Source organism: Dipodomys merriami, unplaced genomic scaffold (assembly GCF_024711535.1).
Source record: "Dipodomys merriami isolate MVZ:Mamm:240054 unplaced genomic scaffold, mDipMer1.0.p SCAF_24, whole genome shotgun sequence".
Lineage (NCBI taxonomy): Eukaryota > Metazoa > Chordata > Mammalia > Rodentia > Heteromyidae > Dipodomys > Dipodomys merriami.
The window spans coordinates 7,216,114-7,233,560 of NW_027203826.1; the positions used below are offsets into that span (position 1 = coordinate 7,216,114).

The 17,447-nt window shown below is 36.1% G+C and overlaps 1 protein-coding gene across 1 annotated transcript in view; it reads left to right on the forward strand.

Annotated features, from left to right (window-relative positions):
• Hmcn1 (hemicentin 1) overlaps positions 1-17,447 on the forward strand; it is a 438,323-nt gene that overhangs the window by 175,971 nt on the left and 244,905 nt on the right. Inside the window, exons 6-10 of the mRNA XM_070034238.1 lie at positions 1,831-1,937; positions 8,318-8,438; positions 9,179-9,442; positions 10,573-10,717; positions 14,194-14,315. Coding sequence (XP_069890339.1) covers positions 1,831-1,937; positions 8,318-8,438; positions 9,179-9,442; positions 10,573-10,717; positions 14,194-14,315 — 759 coding nt within the window. The remainder of the gene's footprint in view (positions 1-1,830; positions 1,938-8,317; positions 8,439-9,178; positions 9,443-10,572; positions 10,718-14,193; positions 14,316-17,447) is intronic.

A 17,447-nucleotide genomic window follows, 5' to 3' on the forward strand; every position in this document is an offset into this window, starting at 1 on the left:
TACCACTGAGCCACCTTCCCAGCCCTTTCCTACTCATTTATGTCAAGTTAATGTTGAGTTTGTGGAGGATTTCAATCAATTCCAATGTGACTAGAAGGAATTTTTTAATAGTCTTTACTATTGTTGAAATAACATGAGATTTGAAAAGCTAAACCTTCTTTCACTCAACAGATTAGATTCGTACTATATTTTAAATATTCAATGAAAAAATTAAATCAAAACTCAAGATATATTTGGTGAGATATTTCACAGTAACTTAGTCTATAAATGCTAGTATTTTATGTTATCTTTAAAAGAATCATATAAAACTTCATTAACAGCTGTCTAAATTTGATGCTCATTTTCTTTATAAGGTTTAATTTTGCAGAAGACAGTTGTTAAAAATCAAATTTAGGTTTCAGGATTCAGCTCATTGGTAGAGAATTGTCTGGCATGCAGAAAGCCCTAGTTCAATGCTCAGCACTGCAAAAATCAAATTTATTATTAGTGGAATGTTATAATTTTCCTTTTTTTTAACTAAATACTATTTTATACCCATACTATTTGATCCCATTGCTGATTGATAATTGCAAGACATATTGACAAACAATGTAACAACAAATGTCACTTTTTGTAATGTTTGTATTTAGAAATGTTTTTACTTATTGATAATTACAAAGTAGTCTTGTTCTCACTTTGACTTTGGTAAATGTTGTAGACTTTTTTAACCTATTGAAAATACCAAGGCTGGGAAGGAATTAACTTGTCTTCTTAGAAGAAAATAATTCCTAAAAGGCAATGACATTTGAAGTTGTCTTTTGAGGCAAGATCCACACTAGCTAACACATTGAAATATACCAAAAGACCTTTTTTTTCAAGACTTCTACTGATTGGTCTGTTTTAAGTCACATTCCAATACAATAAAGTTCGTGCTCCCTAGGAGAGGCTTGTGAGTCTCCTGATCTGGATGCTCAAACATACCTGGACCACTGCATTATGTTCTTACTGCTTCACAAAGCCCGTGGAACACAATGATTGCCAATCTTTGGATTCCAACATAGAATGCTTACAACTTATTTGTTTATATAAAAGCAGATGTGGTCCATAGGAAGCCAAGAGTGAATAACTAAATGGTGGCTCAATTCCAAATTTGCTTTTTCTTTCTTTCTAGATTCCAACTCTTAGATTCTTTAGATAAATCTCAGATCAGGAGGGGATGGTACCATGCACTTCATTACACCCCCAGCTTTAATTATTCCTGTGATAGATAAAAGCCTTCTCCTCTGCTGTAGGGAAACTGATTCAAGTTTTGCTCTTTATACAAGAGCTTTGAGGTCAGTAATACCTTGAGTGATTCCCCAAAAGACCTGTTGTTCTGGTCTTCTTCTTTTTTTCTTTACTTTTCTTTCTTTTTTTACAATCTCTGCCATTAATTATCTCAAGGGTTTGAATTTAATGTATTGGTAGCATTGTAATTATTATCTAGGTTGGTTTTGGAAATATGATTACCATTTCTCAATGGTTCTTTTTTGTTTTTGGGTTTTTTTTGGTCTTTTTTGTTTTACCATCAAATTGACATAACAAAAGGGAAGCTGTTACTTCAATTCCAATGTCCCCAAATCTCAAAACTAAGAATATTTCAGATATTAGTAAAATAAAACTTTGAATTGCAGCTGTAAATGCCTAGGTGATGTGCACTAGATATGGAATACATTTCACTGTAGGTAAAAAAAAAATGTTTCTGTGTTATTTGAACTCTGGTCTTACCCCTCGCTTTATGTAATGTTAAATTAGCTGACAGATTTAACAAGGAGAAGGATTATTCTTGTTACCTCTATGTTTGTCTTTTAGGGAAACTGATAAAAAAGGGCTTCGGCCTGAATGAGCTATTAAATATCCACAACTCTGCCAAAGTGGTGAATGTGAAAGAGCCTGAGGCTGGAATGTGGACAGTGAAGGTACTGTTATTTCACAGAGTCTGTTTATTATTTTATATTTTTACGTTGGCATGTTTGGCAAAGTACATACAATAGTTTATTTATATCCACTCTTGCACTCATGAAAAACACTTTCCACAAAAAGCAATGCACACAGTGTGCCTGGCTAAGAGGGGTCTTGATCACGTGACTTTGGTAGTGTTTCTTTGATGACCAAGAACATCATTGATGCCACACAGTAACACTTGAACATTTTTGAATAATTTTCCTATTATCAAATCTGTAGATGATCTTTACAATCTACCTCATGCTTCCAAAACCATCAGAGCTGGAGCCAATGAGGAATAATGGTTATAGCCAGCGGCTCTGATGAGAACTGCCACAACCCCTCAGCCAGATGTACTGATTTGAGAGCAGAACTTCTCTGTTCCTGGCCTTTCCTCCTCTGTCAAGTGACACTGGAAGCTTTTAATTTATACAACTTGTCTGAGAATGAAAGCAAAATGAACTTCATGAATTATTTACTATGGTTTCTGGTTCAAAGCAAGATCTCAAGTACTGTTGGCTGTTGTTATTTTATAGATTTGTCTTCATTGTTTTTCATTCTCAAAATGGTTTTGATGTTCTTGAATTATGCTAAAAAAGTCTGTAGTGAAAGAATACCTCCTGTTTTGGCAAGGCAGAGTTAAGAACAGAAAGCACTTATTGAAGTTTGGGATGCCACAAGTCAGAGATGTCATTTTGCTGCAGATTGCATGTGGACTAATAGGACAGATACTCGATGTGACTTTTCATCCTTCTCAGACTTTATAGTAGGGCCTGGTTTTATTTATCTCCCATTTTATTTATCTCCCATGCTGTACCTAAGAGGTTTTTTTTTATAGATCAAGTAAAAGCTGAGGAATTAATAGCCTTCAGCCCTTGAAGAAATAAATTAATAATATAATACACTTTCAATCCTTGAAAGAATAAACATGTTGTCTACTGTGAGAACAGACTTAAAGGCATAGCTTTTTTTGACCTTTTTTTTTCCTGTGTCATTTCCCTCTTCCTATCAGCATCCTTTGCATCTCCCAAGTAAACCACTTACCAGAATCCTGGGGGAGAATCCAAATGAAGATACTTCATGCAAAAGATAATGTTTCATGCACTGTTTTGTTGTTCATTGGCCAAGTTTTCCTTCATAAGAAATGGGATGTATGGGCTCGTCATTCATATGATAGAACTAACTGCTGTGCACATGTATAGAGATTGTATATATTATAAACATGCAAGGGTACATTTTTACATGCCAGTCCATTCATATTCTGAAAGAATACCTATGTTCATTTTCCTATTTAAAAAGTGACAAAATGAAAATAATTTAAAAAATACAACTCCACTCAAGTGCTAGAATATCATATTTTTTAAAACTCAGAACTTTAAATCCTATAAGGAAAAAGCCAAAACTATAGTATGGATATCTCTGAGTGGATATTATTAGGTAGGATGATAAGAGAAAAGGCCTTGAGAAAGCAGTTCTGGTAGATTTTTCCTTTTTTTTTTTTTAATGAGTAGATCACCAGGTCCTATCTGCCTGCTTTATGAGCAGTTCCTTATACACAGTTGGTGCTTAGCATTTATTGGGTGCTTAGGGTTTACATATTGTGCTCAACATGTATTAGGTGCCTTTAGCTGGCAGTGAGGAAGTATTTTCCTGTTATGATATCTTAAATAAATGTATCTTAAATTTAACGTTATAAGTATTTTAACCAATTTGCCTGAAAGATGATCAGTGCTGAGTCTGACATTCTAGTAGAAAGAAATACTATTAAATATTAAGTCTCTTTATCTCAAAATATTTGAATTTAAGTTCTATATAAGTCAGCAGTAACCTGATCTAGAGGTCTACTGTGAGGTAATTTCTTGCTGCTTTCTGAATCATGAATTATCTGTTAATGGCTTTGAAACACAAGTGATATCATTCTATTCCTGCATATTATTAGTACTTTATTGTAAGACATGAGAACCTGTTTCCAGGTGATTTGGATGGCTACCAGTGATGTTTCCTCTAGTAAAACTCTTGCCTAGAGGAGGGATATTACATGACAGTTGTTTTATCTTACACTTAATGCTTCTTTTGTAAACATTTGCTGAATGTCTACGTTCCATGCCACTTACTTAATGGGTGTTAAGCACATTTAATTGATCATTAGAACAGAAAAATAACCAGGATGAGTCTGGGAAGGAGGAGAGTGATAAAAAGATGAATTCTGAGACAGTGAAAATTCTGCTTAGATGAATCTCCAAATTCAGCCTCTATAATTAAGGGAAGACTAAAAAGACATGTTACCTATTATATTATCTTAGATTTATATCTAGTCCCCACAAAGAGCCTCCACTTCTATTTTATACCTCCTCCACTACAATTAATTGTAACATCTAAACAAAGGATAAGATTGCAGCATAACTTACAAATAATAAACTTAGCACCAATGTGAAAAATCTAAAAGAGCATATCAGAATGAGGCAAACAAAATGAAGATGAATCTTTTGCCATGAATGTTTTTGTTGACATTGAATCTCCCTTTTGGCTGGCTAAGAGTGGTAAGCATCTCAGACATGCGATATCTAGAGAAATGTCTGGGATTAGATAATGTCTCCTCCCTGCTATCTCCTATGCATTCTGCTATCTAGAAAGTGTCTTCTGTATCGCAAGAATTAATAATGGCTTTTTGAGTGTCTCAAAAAACAATTTTTAGCCCAAGTATGGAGAGCCATCTATTATTTGACTTTAGCAAGATACTGAAAATCAGTCAATTGAGCCTTAATATACTCCATCATTTGGTTTTATACTCTAGTCAAATACAATTTTGAACCACCTTTTCTTGCCTTTTGCTTCCTTTTCAGTCTGTTATGCCTCCCTAAATTTCCCTTTCTTTTAGGCTGACTTGTAGATTCAGCTCAAATGCCAATTCTTCCATCACACTATGCCAGGTATTTTCCTGCTCTAACATGCTCCTCTTTCTGCCTCTGGCTTTCAACCATATTTCCCCCCTGTATTTCTCATTTGTATTATTTTCTTTCTTATATTGTCTTTATTGCTGTAGAATTTTTTTTCCTTCTAGGTTACCAAAGAGTAGATTTTTGTCACTCATAGTTGCCACAGTACTTAAGAAATTATAACTGGTGGTGAGTAAAAAAATAAATGTGTTGATCCCAGTGAAGTATATGAAAGCAAGCACAAGAATTGGTTTAGTTAACTTATATTTAATGTGCTGGCACTTGGCACTTTACTGTGTCTGTGATTTAAAATACAATTAGTGTCTATTCCTTTTCTTTTGTTGTTTCTCCAGCAGGGGTTTTATTGTGATGTATTAGAGTACTTTCACCAAACAGAGTCACGAGTCAACTCATTTGTATAATTGTGTAACTGACTCAGATGTTTTAGGATACCTCTGATGTAGGTAAAGTATGCTGAAAAAGAACATAGTTTTATTAAAAGCAGAAGAGGTTATTTTATTCTCCTAAATTTCCATTTGCAAGGAAGCTACAAATCCTGGATTTTATTTCTGAGAAGCAATATGAATTTTCCATCCAGGCAGCTGTATTTATATAGAGAGTATTGGAATATAACCATCCAAATTCTTCTGGGCCAACTTTTGTCCTATGCTCTTTCACAGAAACTCTCTGAGATTATATCGAATACTGAGTTCAGGTAATACAAAATGTTTCTATTAGCCTAAGATTACCAGTGTGATCATGTCATTGAACACATCTCACAAGGCAGGTTTCTATTAAGTAAATTTGGTTGATGGCCTTTAGATAATCTCACAAGTAGAGAAGGGAAATGTACCAACCATGTGATTATATTGATATTCTGACACTAGTAGAAACTTTTGGTTTTAGATATTTATATTGGTTATAACAGTGTACTAATGAATTTACACTGCATTTGTTCAGGATAACATTTCAGAAATAGTAATTGACATACACTGCTTAGGAATCACGATAAAATCATTTTCAAGTCTATGAAGAACCACACAGGAAGTTATGATACTACCCTTTAATTAATCTCAACTGGTGCTCCTGAATATCTGTGACGAGCCCTGGTATGATATTAATTCCATGTCTTGGGTCAAGGTAATGCATGATGGCAGATTTTTTTCATGGAAAAATTCCCAGTTATTATTACTCACCAATATCTGGCTATTAAATAATTGGAAAGATCCCATTAATAAAAGATGCTTGTATACTTAGGTACAGATATAGCTGTACATGAGTATGTGCGCTACATATTTTGAGGAATTTATTCTATGCTTAGGGGTAGAAGACATTGTAATTCTTTAAGAGTGAATAACACAAAACAGCTCTATTGGTCAAATTTAGCTGAATGTACGAGTGCAGTAGGTTGTCTATTTAGTGCCAGGAGGAATTCTCACTGGTTTAACACAAGCAAGTCAGTTCCTCACTAATGATCTGTGGTGTCTGGTAGTGTGTTTTTCTTCCTGTAGTCAGGAACACAAGCTGATGGAACCCTGTCAGCATTTTCAGTCACCTCAGGAGGGAAATGAGATAAGAATGTCCATTAAATAAATAAAAGAAGGGATTTTGTATTATTCCTGTTTCATCCCAGAAATGACACACCTTCCTTCCTTTATCTTCCATTGACCAGAGAAGTGACCATGGCCTGGTTCTGTGCTGGAACTGGCCTGTAATACCTCATGGAGAGTCAGGTACACATTTTTCATCCCAGCTATGTTTAATGGCATCAGATCTGGAACTCGAAATAAGCCATGAGGGGAATATTTACACTAGGAAAATTATAAAATGCCCCAAACTATGGCCTGTTTTTTTATTCAGAAGAGTTTCCAGACATAGCCAGACCTGATTCCTCCTACCTGAAGGGACAATTGTAAGTGTAGAATGGCAACCATGCAGTTGGAGAATATTATTGTCCTCTATGACACAGGTTCCTAGTCAACCTAGAGAGTATATTATAAAATACTATGCCTAGAACTAGCTACTGTAGAAAGAACATTGAATTCAGAACAATTGCCTTTTCCTGACTGTGTAAATGAAGGTAAGTGATAACTTCTTAGAGGTGCTATTATTGTTATAGTGCTTTAACATTATCTTGGCCCGTAACAGGATTATATAAGATAATGTGAACTTGAGATTCAATGAATTCCTGATGTCTTGGATCTTAGGGGAATGTAAGGAAAGTCATGAACATTGGGCAGTTGGGTGGCTGTGTACTGGTGAATATGCCATGCTACCATACTGAAGGAACTTTTAATGTAGGAAGGTGTTTAGTGAGCCACCACTTTTGAGCTAAGTCAACCATTTGCAGTGGAGGTCTCTGGGAAGATCTGAGCTTACATCTCAGAGGAGCAACTCAGGATTTCCCTGGCGCTCTCCATGGTCCTTGCTCTCTAGTAATTTCTGCTCCTTCATTCCCAGCCATCTCATTCGAGTTCTGAAACCTAGACCCTGCTCTACTCTGCTTCTTCAATTTTTTTTTTTACTAGTTTTAGGTAAAGGATACCTAGTTACTCAATATGCAAGTTTATTTCAGCATAAAGTGATCTTTGCCAGAACCTGGCCTTGCCATTCTTCTGCTCACGATGTAGCCTGTGGATTCCAGCCCTTACAGTGCTTACTTACAGTCCTTCCTTCAAAAGATTGAACAGCCAATTTGTTAAAATGCGCTGCTCATAGATTAAGTAAATATTAGTATCATCACTTACTCACTATGGCCTTCAGGCAAATTATTTATTATTTATACCCATATTAGTCACATTAGTACTGAGTTTATGATTTGATATTGAGTCCAACTTAGTAGATCAGGCTAGTCTATTCTTACTTTGTATATCTGCATTGTAGTATTTGTTACATTGCATTGACAGACTTCCTTCTCCATTGGTAGGAAATAGAGTCATGAGCTTTGTACCTCAGCATCAAGAACCCTTTGTTGGAGTATTGTTAAGCTGAGGATGTTTGGTGGCTGAAATTTAGAATGGTCAGTTCTTATACTTACCTTGTTTATGTTGTTCCAGGGGTAAGGAGAAAAGAAACATTTATCCAGAATTGAACCTGAATAGTGTTTGCAGGAGAAATTCAGAGAACAAAGCAGAGGTCCATGGAGCTTCTCCAGACTTATATCAAGTTCACCCATTGAATAAATACTTAGATCTTATACCATGGGCCATGACATATATTACTGAATTGCATTTTAGAACAGTAATTTTACACTTTCAAGTATAGAATTGTAAATTTGGATCACCCAGGTCGGAGACTCATTTACTGAATATCAATTTTACTGAAACACTTTGCAGCCTTCCATACTGTTAGTGTTTCTTGTGATTAGTATCTGGGACCAACTGCTAACAGGAAGTTGTCATTTCATTGACTATTTCCAGACCTCCAGCAGTGGAAGGCACTCTGTTCGCATCACTGGCCTCAGTACTATTGATTTCCGTGCTGGTTTTTCTGGAAAACCCACCTTAGACTTCAAGAAAACAGTCAGCAGACCTGTTCAAGGTTTGTATGGGCATACTCCTTAAATTTGTATAAGCAAAAAACACTTTTCAGTCTGTAAGTTTATAATTTGATGATATCCAATAACAAAAATCGAGGAACAGCATTGGTACTCCAAGCATGATTGATGCTCTGCTCTAATTCTTGTTTCTCAAAGTGTAATCCCCAAACAAGTGTCATCACAATTATTCAGAGAGCTTGTTAAAAGGTGAGGTTCTTGGGCTTACTCCAGTCTCCTGAATTAGGGCCAGAAAACATGAACATCCAGGCAAGGGGAACAACAAAATGGTGAGACAAAGGACAAAGAGTGAACCAGTGCAACAATGATATTCACAAGACAATATGTAGGAAATGAACTTTACAACTTGGGGGGAAAGTTGTGTTGGGGAGGAAGTGGGAGAAAACAGAGGGGTAATACTGTTCAACAAGAAAGGAACTTTCCAACTTTGGTGGGGGGTGGAGAGGATTGGGGGATCGGGGGAGGATGGGAAGGGGAAACAAAGGAGGAGGCTACAATGCTTGATATGAAATACATAGACTTTCCTACATTTCTGTGGTCCTGAATAAGCTGATTATATATAGAAAGATTTTATATAGAAAGATTCTATAACTGGCCCACATCTGGTGGGACATTCTATAGTGCTCATCTTTTTGATACTTGTATGTCATTATAATGTAAATATTTAGTAGATAACCACAACTGTCTGTTACTTGTAAGGGATAACGAACTCTTTCTCTTGTAGGAATACCTACCTATGTGCTGCTGAATACCTCTGGGATTTCCAGTCCAGCTAGAGTAGATCGTCTTGAGTTGCTGAGTATCTCAGGGGGTTCTCTTAAGACTATTCCTGTGAAATATTACCCAGATCGAAAACCTTATGGCATATGGAATATTTCTGACTTTATACCACCAAATGAAGCTTTCTTTCTCAAAATAACAGGCTATGACAAGGATGATTATCTCTTCCAGAGAGTGTCAAGTGTTTCCTTTTCTAGTATTGTCCCAGGTGAGACACCATTCCAGCTAAACCCTCATATTGAAAGCCTAGGGGAGTTATATGATTGATTATAGGATAGAAAAAACTGTGAAAAAAGTGATATTTTGTATTACATTGAGATAACTTGGATTTTCTTAATAGTCAAGGAGCAACTGTTATGTAAAGCCTATTAGTTGTAGGTTTGAGAATTGTGGTGAATCAGTGAAAAGACATGAACTGGAAAATTCTGTTACCCTCTCCCTAAAAAAGCCTTGATTAGGCAATTTAAATAACTAGATATTTATGTATAACTATTAGAAACCTTCTCATTGAACAGCAGTGGATTGTGAACAACTGGGAACCATTCTGTCTTTATTTGATTAGATAGTTACTAAGTTCTTACTTGTATATTTTCCCTTAGATAGGTCACAAATGAGATTACAGGTGAGGCATTATTTGGAAGTAACACCTCAGTTTACCTCTATTTGAACCACTTCTAAAGCTAACTAAACCCAACAAACCTTAGAACATCAGCTTCAACCATGGGCCTACAACAACATAGTAGCCTTATTTGTAAACTTGTCTGACTGCATGGGGAGACAAGTTATTATTTATATTTAGTGTATAATCTCAACCTTATGATTAACAGCTGTGATATTCATTACTGATGCCATAACTAGTATGATGAGAACAGAACTAACTTTAAGGTTTCCTCAAATGCAATTTAAATTGAATGTTAAAACATCTGTTAGATTCCTAAAGATGTATTTCCTATTTATTATGGGAAACCTTATTCTATATATTTGATTCTCAGGTGTGTGGGTGGGTTCTTTTCATACTTTCACATATTTGAAATAAAAATGTATTCTATACTTAACAATGTATTGTAACTTATTGGATTTTTTTCTATATTAGTAGTTTTAAAAAACATAGTTGTCTTAAAAGTCAAGTCTTAGATTCTGTGAATATCATAATAAGGGGCTTATGAAGATACATAGAATTTAAATCAGTGTTCAACACATTGTGTGATTTTCAGTGTTTTGGATTAATTGGGGTGTAGAGGATTACTAAAATAATTTAAGTAAGAAGCTTTGTGAATGGATTCACAGGAAATATTCAATACCACTGTGACTTTATTGTCTATACTATTTGTTTTCCAGCTGCTCCCACAGTAACAATGCCCATGAAAACTCCAGGATATTACCTACAGCCAGGAAGAATTCTCTGCTCTGTTGAAAGCCTTCTACCCTTTACCTTGAGCTTTGTCAGGAATGGCATTACACTTGGAGTAGACCAGTATTTCAAGTGTGTAAATATTCTTATTTTTTAAATTATTTATACTATTAAACATATATAAGGAAATAGAAGCTTATTTCAATGTAATGTTTTCCTGGAAATTGGCATTTACTTGATTCTTAGTCTTGGAATATAACACTCAACCAAACAAATACAGGTTTGTGTCCTGATAGAATTAATTGTAATGGAGGAGTAGGGAAAACAGATACTAAACACAATACAATGATGTAATAAATGCTAAAGGGTATTCAAGGGTTTACTTGGGTGCTTTTGTGTATGTATTTAGGTACTTATTTATTGCCAGAACTGGGCTTGAATTTAGGGTCTTGGTACTGTACCTTCGCCTTTTTACTTAAAGTTAGAACTGTATCAGTTGGTCTATAGCTCCACTTCTAGCTTTTTGCTGGTTAATTGGAGGTAAGAGCCTTAGAGAACTTCCTACCTGGGCTGGCTTTGAACCATTATTTTCAGATCTCAGCCTCCTGAATAGCTAAGAATATAGACATGAACCACTAGCTCCTGGTCTTTACTGGTGTTTTATAGAGTCTGGATTTTATATAATCAAAGGTCCCATTTGAAGTCAAAACAATTCTCAATCCAGTGTTTGGGAGGAGACTTTGGAAAGGGACCAAAACTTCAGCTTCATGGGCTTTGGAGTCAAAATGTGTCTGATTCTGATTTAAGTGTCCAGTGAATCTGAATGAGTGACACTTGAGCTTAGATCTAAAGATAGGGAGTAAGATAAACAATCAGATATTCAGAGAAGAGAGTTCACATGCCAGGAAGGGCAAGTACAAATTTGGGAAGGGCAAATGGACTGGGCATGTGAGAAAGGAAGATTGGACGAAGCCAGTGTATCTGCAGCCACCCCAGTGAGTAAGGTTTAAGGGAGAGGAAAAGGGCAATTGAGTTTCTTGTGTGCTGGAGGTGAATGGAATTGGGGGAGGGGTTGCCAACATTTCCACAGGAAGTTGAATAGCATTTAAAGACAAACAGAAGTAATATAACGATTAAGTAGACATTGGAAAGTGGAGGAAAATGATTTCTTGAAAGTATTGCTTTTGAACTTCCTGTGAAAGAGTACATTCTCAGTAAGTCTCTAGGAATTATTTTACCAACCTTTTACATTGTTGATTCAGTGTTAACATAAGATATTAAATATTTTAGAGTGAGTTTACATAATCCTTTTATGGGGGTCATTTTACGCAAAAACTTAAGGCCTGGACGTTCCTCATAACTAGAACATTTTTCCATTCTTTCAAGTCTGAACTGTCTTATCTCCAACTCCGTACATCATCTATCTTGATGATTTACTCAGCTGCATATTTTATAATGAGCCACATAACTTACAGACCAGGATATCAAATGATGGAGCTGAATAACTGGCTGATGAAATAAAGTAATTCTGCTTCCTGTTTAAACAGTAAGATTTTTCAGAGTCATTTGAGATTCTTTTATAAACATTAATTCATTAATTCCACACAATTCCTGGGAGGTAAGCCACAAGAATTCTTTTTTGCTCATTTTTCCAGCTTTGTGGTCCAGAGCCATGACATGGCTTGCTGACATGTACTAAGCCTTTGGATAGGAGAGTTTGGTGACAAAGTTAGGCATGAGTGATGATAGACTGATGCTCTAATCCCAATTCACTCACATGTCTCTGCCTTAGATTTCCTGATAATATAAAGCATGTGACTTAATCTCTGCTCTGTCAGTTCCTTTGCTCTTAGGGGATGTAAAAGAACACTGAGTTTGCATTAGCATTTCTAGTGGTCATGTTTTCTTGCCTGTTCCAAAGTCCATCTCTTAAACACTTCACTTATTGTGGTTACATGCTTCTTATGTCAACCGAGAAGGCTGCATGAAAGAGATTATTTTTATGTAGTATTTCAAAAAAGGAGAAGGCATCAAGTTGAATGGAAAAGTCTATTCTTTAAGCAGTTAGCAAACTGGTTATGTAGCTTTCCACAAATGACTTGTTATTCAACATTTCTGTTTTTTAAATGAGGGTTTGGGGTCTAGAAGAATGTCCACTTTCTGACTCTGGGCACTGGTGGCTCATGCCTTGAATCCTATCAATGCATGAGGCTGAGATTTGGAGGATTGCAGTTCAAAAACAACCTGAGTATACAATTTTTGGAGACTCCTCTAAAATAACCAGCAAAACCTGGGCTGTCGGCATGGCATAAATGGTAAAACACCAGCCAAAGCAAGCAAGCCAAGCCAGAGTAAGAGGCCCTGCATTCCAACTCTAGCATTGACAAAAGGAAATTTTATTTTATGTTCTAAAATTTCCATGAGCCTAAATTTTTGATGTCACCCTCTTCAACATCCTTACCAATCCCTCCCCTACCCATCCTTCTCTTCCTCTCCAAACAAACATTACATATCTACTACTATGATATTTCAACAAAATAAAAACTTTGAAAATCTGGTGTAGAGCTTACATGGTAGAGCACCAGTTGAGCAAGGCTTTAGGTCCTGAGTTCAAACCCCACTGTCACAAAAAGATAATAACTTGAATATTGTCAAAGGACGAGGAATAAATGCCTCTTAAATGGATGAATATAAAATAGAGCAAATGGTTGATAACTTAGATGACAGACTGAGGCTGACTATAAAATGAATCATTTTTTCTTTCTTCATCATTCATGTAAATTTACCCAATGGTTTCCATATAAGCTCAAAATAGAGCTTATATATAAGTAAGTTTAATGGATGTAATCGTCTTAAATCAAAGAGTTTATTTAGTATCTTCACACTTGTAAATTATGTGATCTGATTGATTAGTCTATTATCCTGGTCAAAAACTAGAAAGAATAGAATGATATTTAACAAGTGTTTCTTTTTCATCTCTGTGAGTTTCTATTTTGACATAGGCCAACAGTGATTTCCTGTAGAAATCTAGTCTTCATCTTTTCTTGTTTTTTTTGGATCTTTTCTTCAGAGTAGAAAATCCTACTGGTCTGGTTAAAATGTAAAAAAGTTGTAGCCGGGCGCCAGTGGTTCATGCCTGTAATCCTAGCTACTCAGGAGGCTGAGATCTGAGCATCTCAGTTCAAAGCCAGCCAGGGCAGGAAAGTCCGTGAGACTCTTTGTCTGCAATAAACCACTAGAAAACCAAAAGTGGAGCTGTGGCTCAAGCGGTAGAGCGCTTGCCTTGAGCTGAGTAAGGACAGTGCCCAAGCCCAGAGTTAGAATCCCACGACCGACAAAAAAAAAAAGTAAAAGTTGTGAAATGTGTGTAACTTTTAAAAATATATCTGTAGCTTTATCAAGTTGTTTTCTACATTTTTCTTTTTTTTTATTATGAAACTACTATACAGAGGAGTCACAATTACATGGACAAGGTCATGAGTACATTTCTAATCAAGCATTGTTCTTTTAAATGAATCCATCAAGAAGAAATAATTGGATATGCTTTCAACGTGATATCATTGTTACACCAACTATTTATTTATTTATTATCATTTTATTCCCCCCAGAGAATCTGCCAGTGTGAACTGGGATATTGAAAAGGTGACTCTGTCTGACGAAGGCTCCTATGAATGCATTGCTGTCAGCAGCGCAGGGACTGGGAGGGCACAAACATTTTTTGATGTATCAGGTAATTGTCACTAACTTCTTTACAGTCATATGAGTATTAATTTACCTATGGAAGTGAGATGCTGGTACTCCATTTGCTTTGATACATTTGCCTTTATGATTGTTCTATAATCGTCTGCCTTCCCCACTGAATTGTGAACTCAAATCTTGGCTTCATCATATTCAAGTTGTGTGATCTTCCTTTCATTATTATTTAAGGACTCAATACCTTTGTTCCATAACTATAAAATAAGGATATTAACAGCAGTCTCAATGTATGTATGTATGTATATCTATATTATATATATACATATACATATGTGTGTGTGTGTGTGTAACCTAGAAAATACCCTGGCCCATATATACACTTGATATGAGACAGCTATTGCTATTAGATTATCATTACTACCATTATTGCAGAGGTTTAATAAATGTAATTTGAAATAACAATTTGGCATTTCCTATTCAGAAAATAGTCTAAGGAAAGGATCTGTTCTGAAAATGGTATGGTCAAACTTCCACTTTCTCCCATGTTCATGATGAACTGGGAACTCTTATAAAACAACTCTGACTTTTGTATTGAAGTTAGTAATGGAAGTGGGTGATCATTTTCTAGGAAGAGAGACTGACATGGTGCTGCAGTACCACTACTACATTACTACTTAGTACCAGCACTACAGAATGACTTAGTGCTAGTATTGAGAACAGGAGCAGTAGTACTCATTATTTTATATCCAGAGAGTAGATTTCATGTGACTCTGTGGGAGGCAAGATTATAATATTTTGTAAGGTAAATACATTGAAGTGAAATTCTTTTCCATTTAACCTCCCAGAATTCTTAGGACAAAAAAAAACTACCTTGTAATAATCAATGATCAGGATTAAGCCTTTTAGCTCATCATATATCTTTAATTTCATTGAAAACTTCTATTTTGACAATAGTACTTTCTACCTGCTGTGTTGATGCCAGATATTTAATGGTAAACTCTTCTGATGTAAGTGCCACTGCTGCTAGGCTTATAAAAATGTCTATAAGTTTGTTCGTTTGTGGTATTGGTGTACATTTTCCTGAGGTAATTTTAAGACATGAAAAAAGTTTTCCAACTAGAGAATTGTTTAAGAACCTGTCTGCCAGCATGTACTCTTTGCAGTAAAACTCTTTTTCTTTCCTTTTTTGGGGGGATCTGGTAGGGGGTATCAGTCATGAGGCTTGAACTCAGGGCCTGGGTGCTGTCTCTAAGATTGTTTTACTCAAGGCTAGCACTCTATCACTTTGAGCCACTGTGCCACTTCCATTTTCCTGGTAATTAATTAGAGATAATACTTTCCTGCCCAGGCTGGCTTTGAACCATGATCCTCAGATCTCAGCCTCCTGAGTAGCTAGGATTACAGGCATGAGCCATTGTGCCCGGCCCCATATTTTTGTTTGTACAAGAGGATTCCATCTTGACATGTCCATATATACATACAACATACCTTTATCATACTCACCCCTTCATCACTGTCCCTCGCATTTCCTCCCCCTTCCCAAATGAGTCTCAATGAGGGTTATTGTCTCATATGCACATGTGCACATAAAGTATTTTGACCATATTCACCCTCCCAGTAAAACTATTTGCATTCTCTTATTCTTAGAAAAATAAAGTTTGTCCTCTAAAAGAATTTAGCAAGTTGACATACAAACGATTCATTTCTTCATCCCCAGAAGTTTGAAAAGCACTGGAATTATGTCAACATTCCTTAGCTTCTGGGAAAACAAAACACTTGAGCACTTGAGTATTTTTCCCAGCAATATTAATTAAGAGAAAGACAAGAGAGAAAGAGGCGTGGGCAGGTTGATCCAGAAGGCTTACATAAATGTCTTGGGAGTGTCAGGAAAAACTTCTGACTACGCTGTTCGGAGCTTAGCTCTTTCATATGGTGACTTTTACATATGTACTTTACTCCTGCCCTTCTAACATTCACTGGTGTCAGCTAGACAATTACTGTGCCCACACCAATTATCAGGAATTATTTCCCACTCTGTGGATTAGGAAAGGAAGTGCCAGAAGTGCCAATGGTAGTCACAGTTCCTATGATGGAAGAACTAACAAGCTAGGGCCCCCATGGATTTGACATTTCTTTAAGAAACAACTCCATGTTGAACACACCTGATTTTAACATCCACCTACGTCTGAATTTCTCTTAGCCTAGGCTGAGGTCCCAGTTCAGCCACCCTTCTGAAGTTGCCTATCAGCATCTAGGAATCAGGTGCCAACCCCCAGAAAAATCAGATTTTGGATTTTCCTAAGGAGTATGGGGGGGATGAGACATTATGGGATGGTGATTCTTGTGTCACTGTGGACATTCATGTGTTATATAAAGTCAGAAAGCATCTGAGAGCAGTTTACAGAGAAGTTTAAGTTCTACCAATTTATTGCTCAATAGTTTTTCAATGCTTTGTTGGAAAACGTGTTTTAGGAGTTTGGATCACTTGAAATGGTAGGCATGGTTGTTTTAAATGAAAAATGAATGTAGCAAGCATTTTCTTTTTATTTTACTGAGTATAAGTGTATAGAAAATATTGAATGACATTTTAGAAGTTTGTAAGAGTAATTCTTTTAAAAGGATAGTTTGATTCAATACTATTACAAAGTTATATTCATTTCCTGTGCATTTTTTTTGACACACAACCCCTCATTCAACACCCCTCCCCTAGTACTAAAATTCTTGGCTTAAGTTAAAATCTGAATAAAGAAAACTTATCAAAGGTATGTGCATGACAGGAAACTCTCCATTTTAGTTATAGGATATCCTTTCAGAAAAGAATAAAACAGAAATAATGTAATACCTCATTGTTTTTTTAGGTAAAAGAGAGAAAAGGCTACAGAGAGCAAGTGGCCCATTCATGACCAGATAGAGAGTAGTTAGAAAACTCCTGACCTACCACTTCCATCTCAGGACCCTGGTTAAGTCATGTGGGTTGAACTCCTTCCTACCTTGGGACTGAGGGCCTTCTTCTCTGGTCCCCATATGCTAGGCTTAGTAGTCATTGTACATTGTTATTACAGATTAGTTCTGGTAAACTGTAATCCTGGTCTCCTTCTCCAGCTTCCATAATTCTTCCCCTCTTCCCCCTGTCTCTCTCAGATTTATTCACACATGTATGAATGTG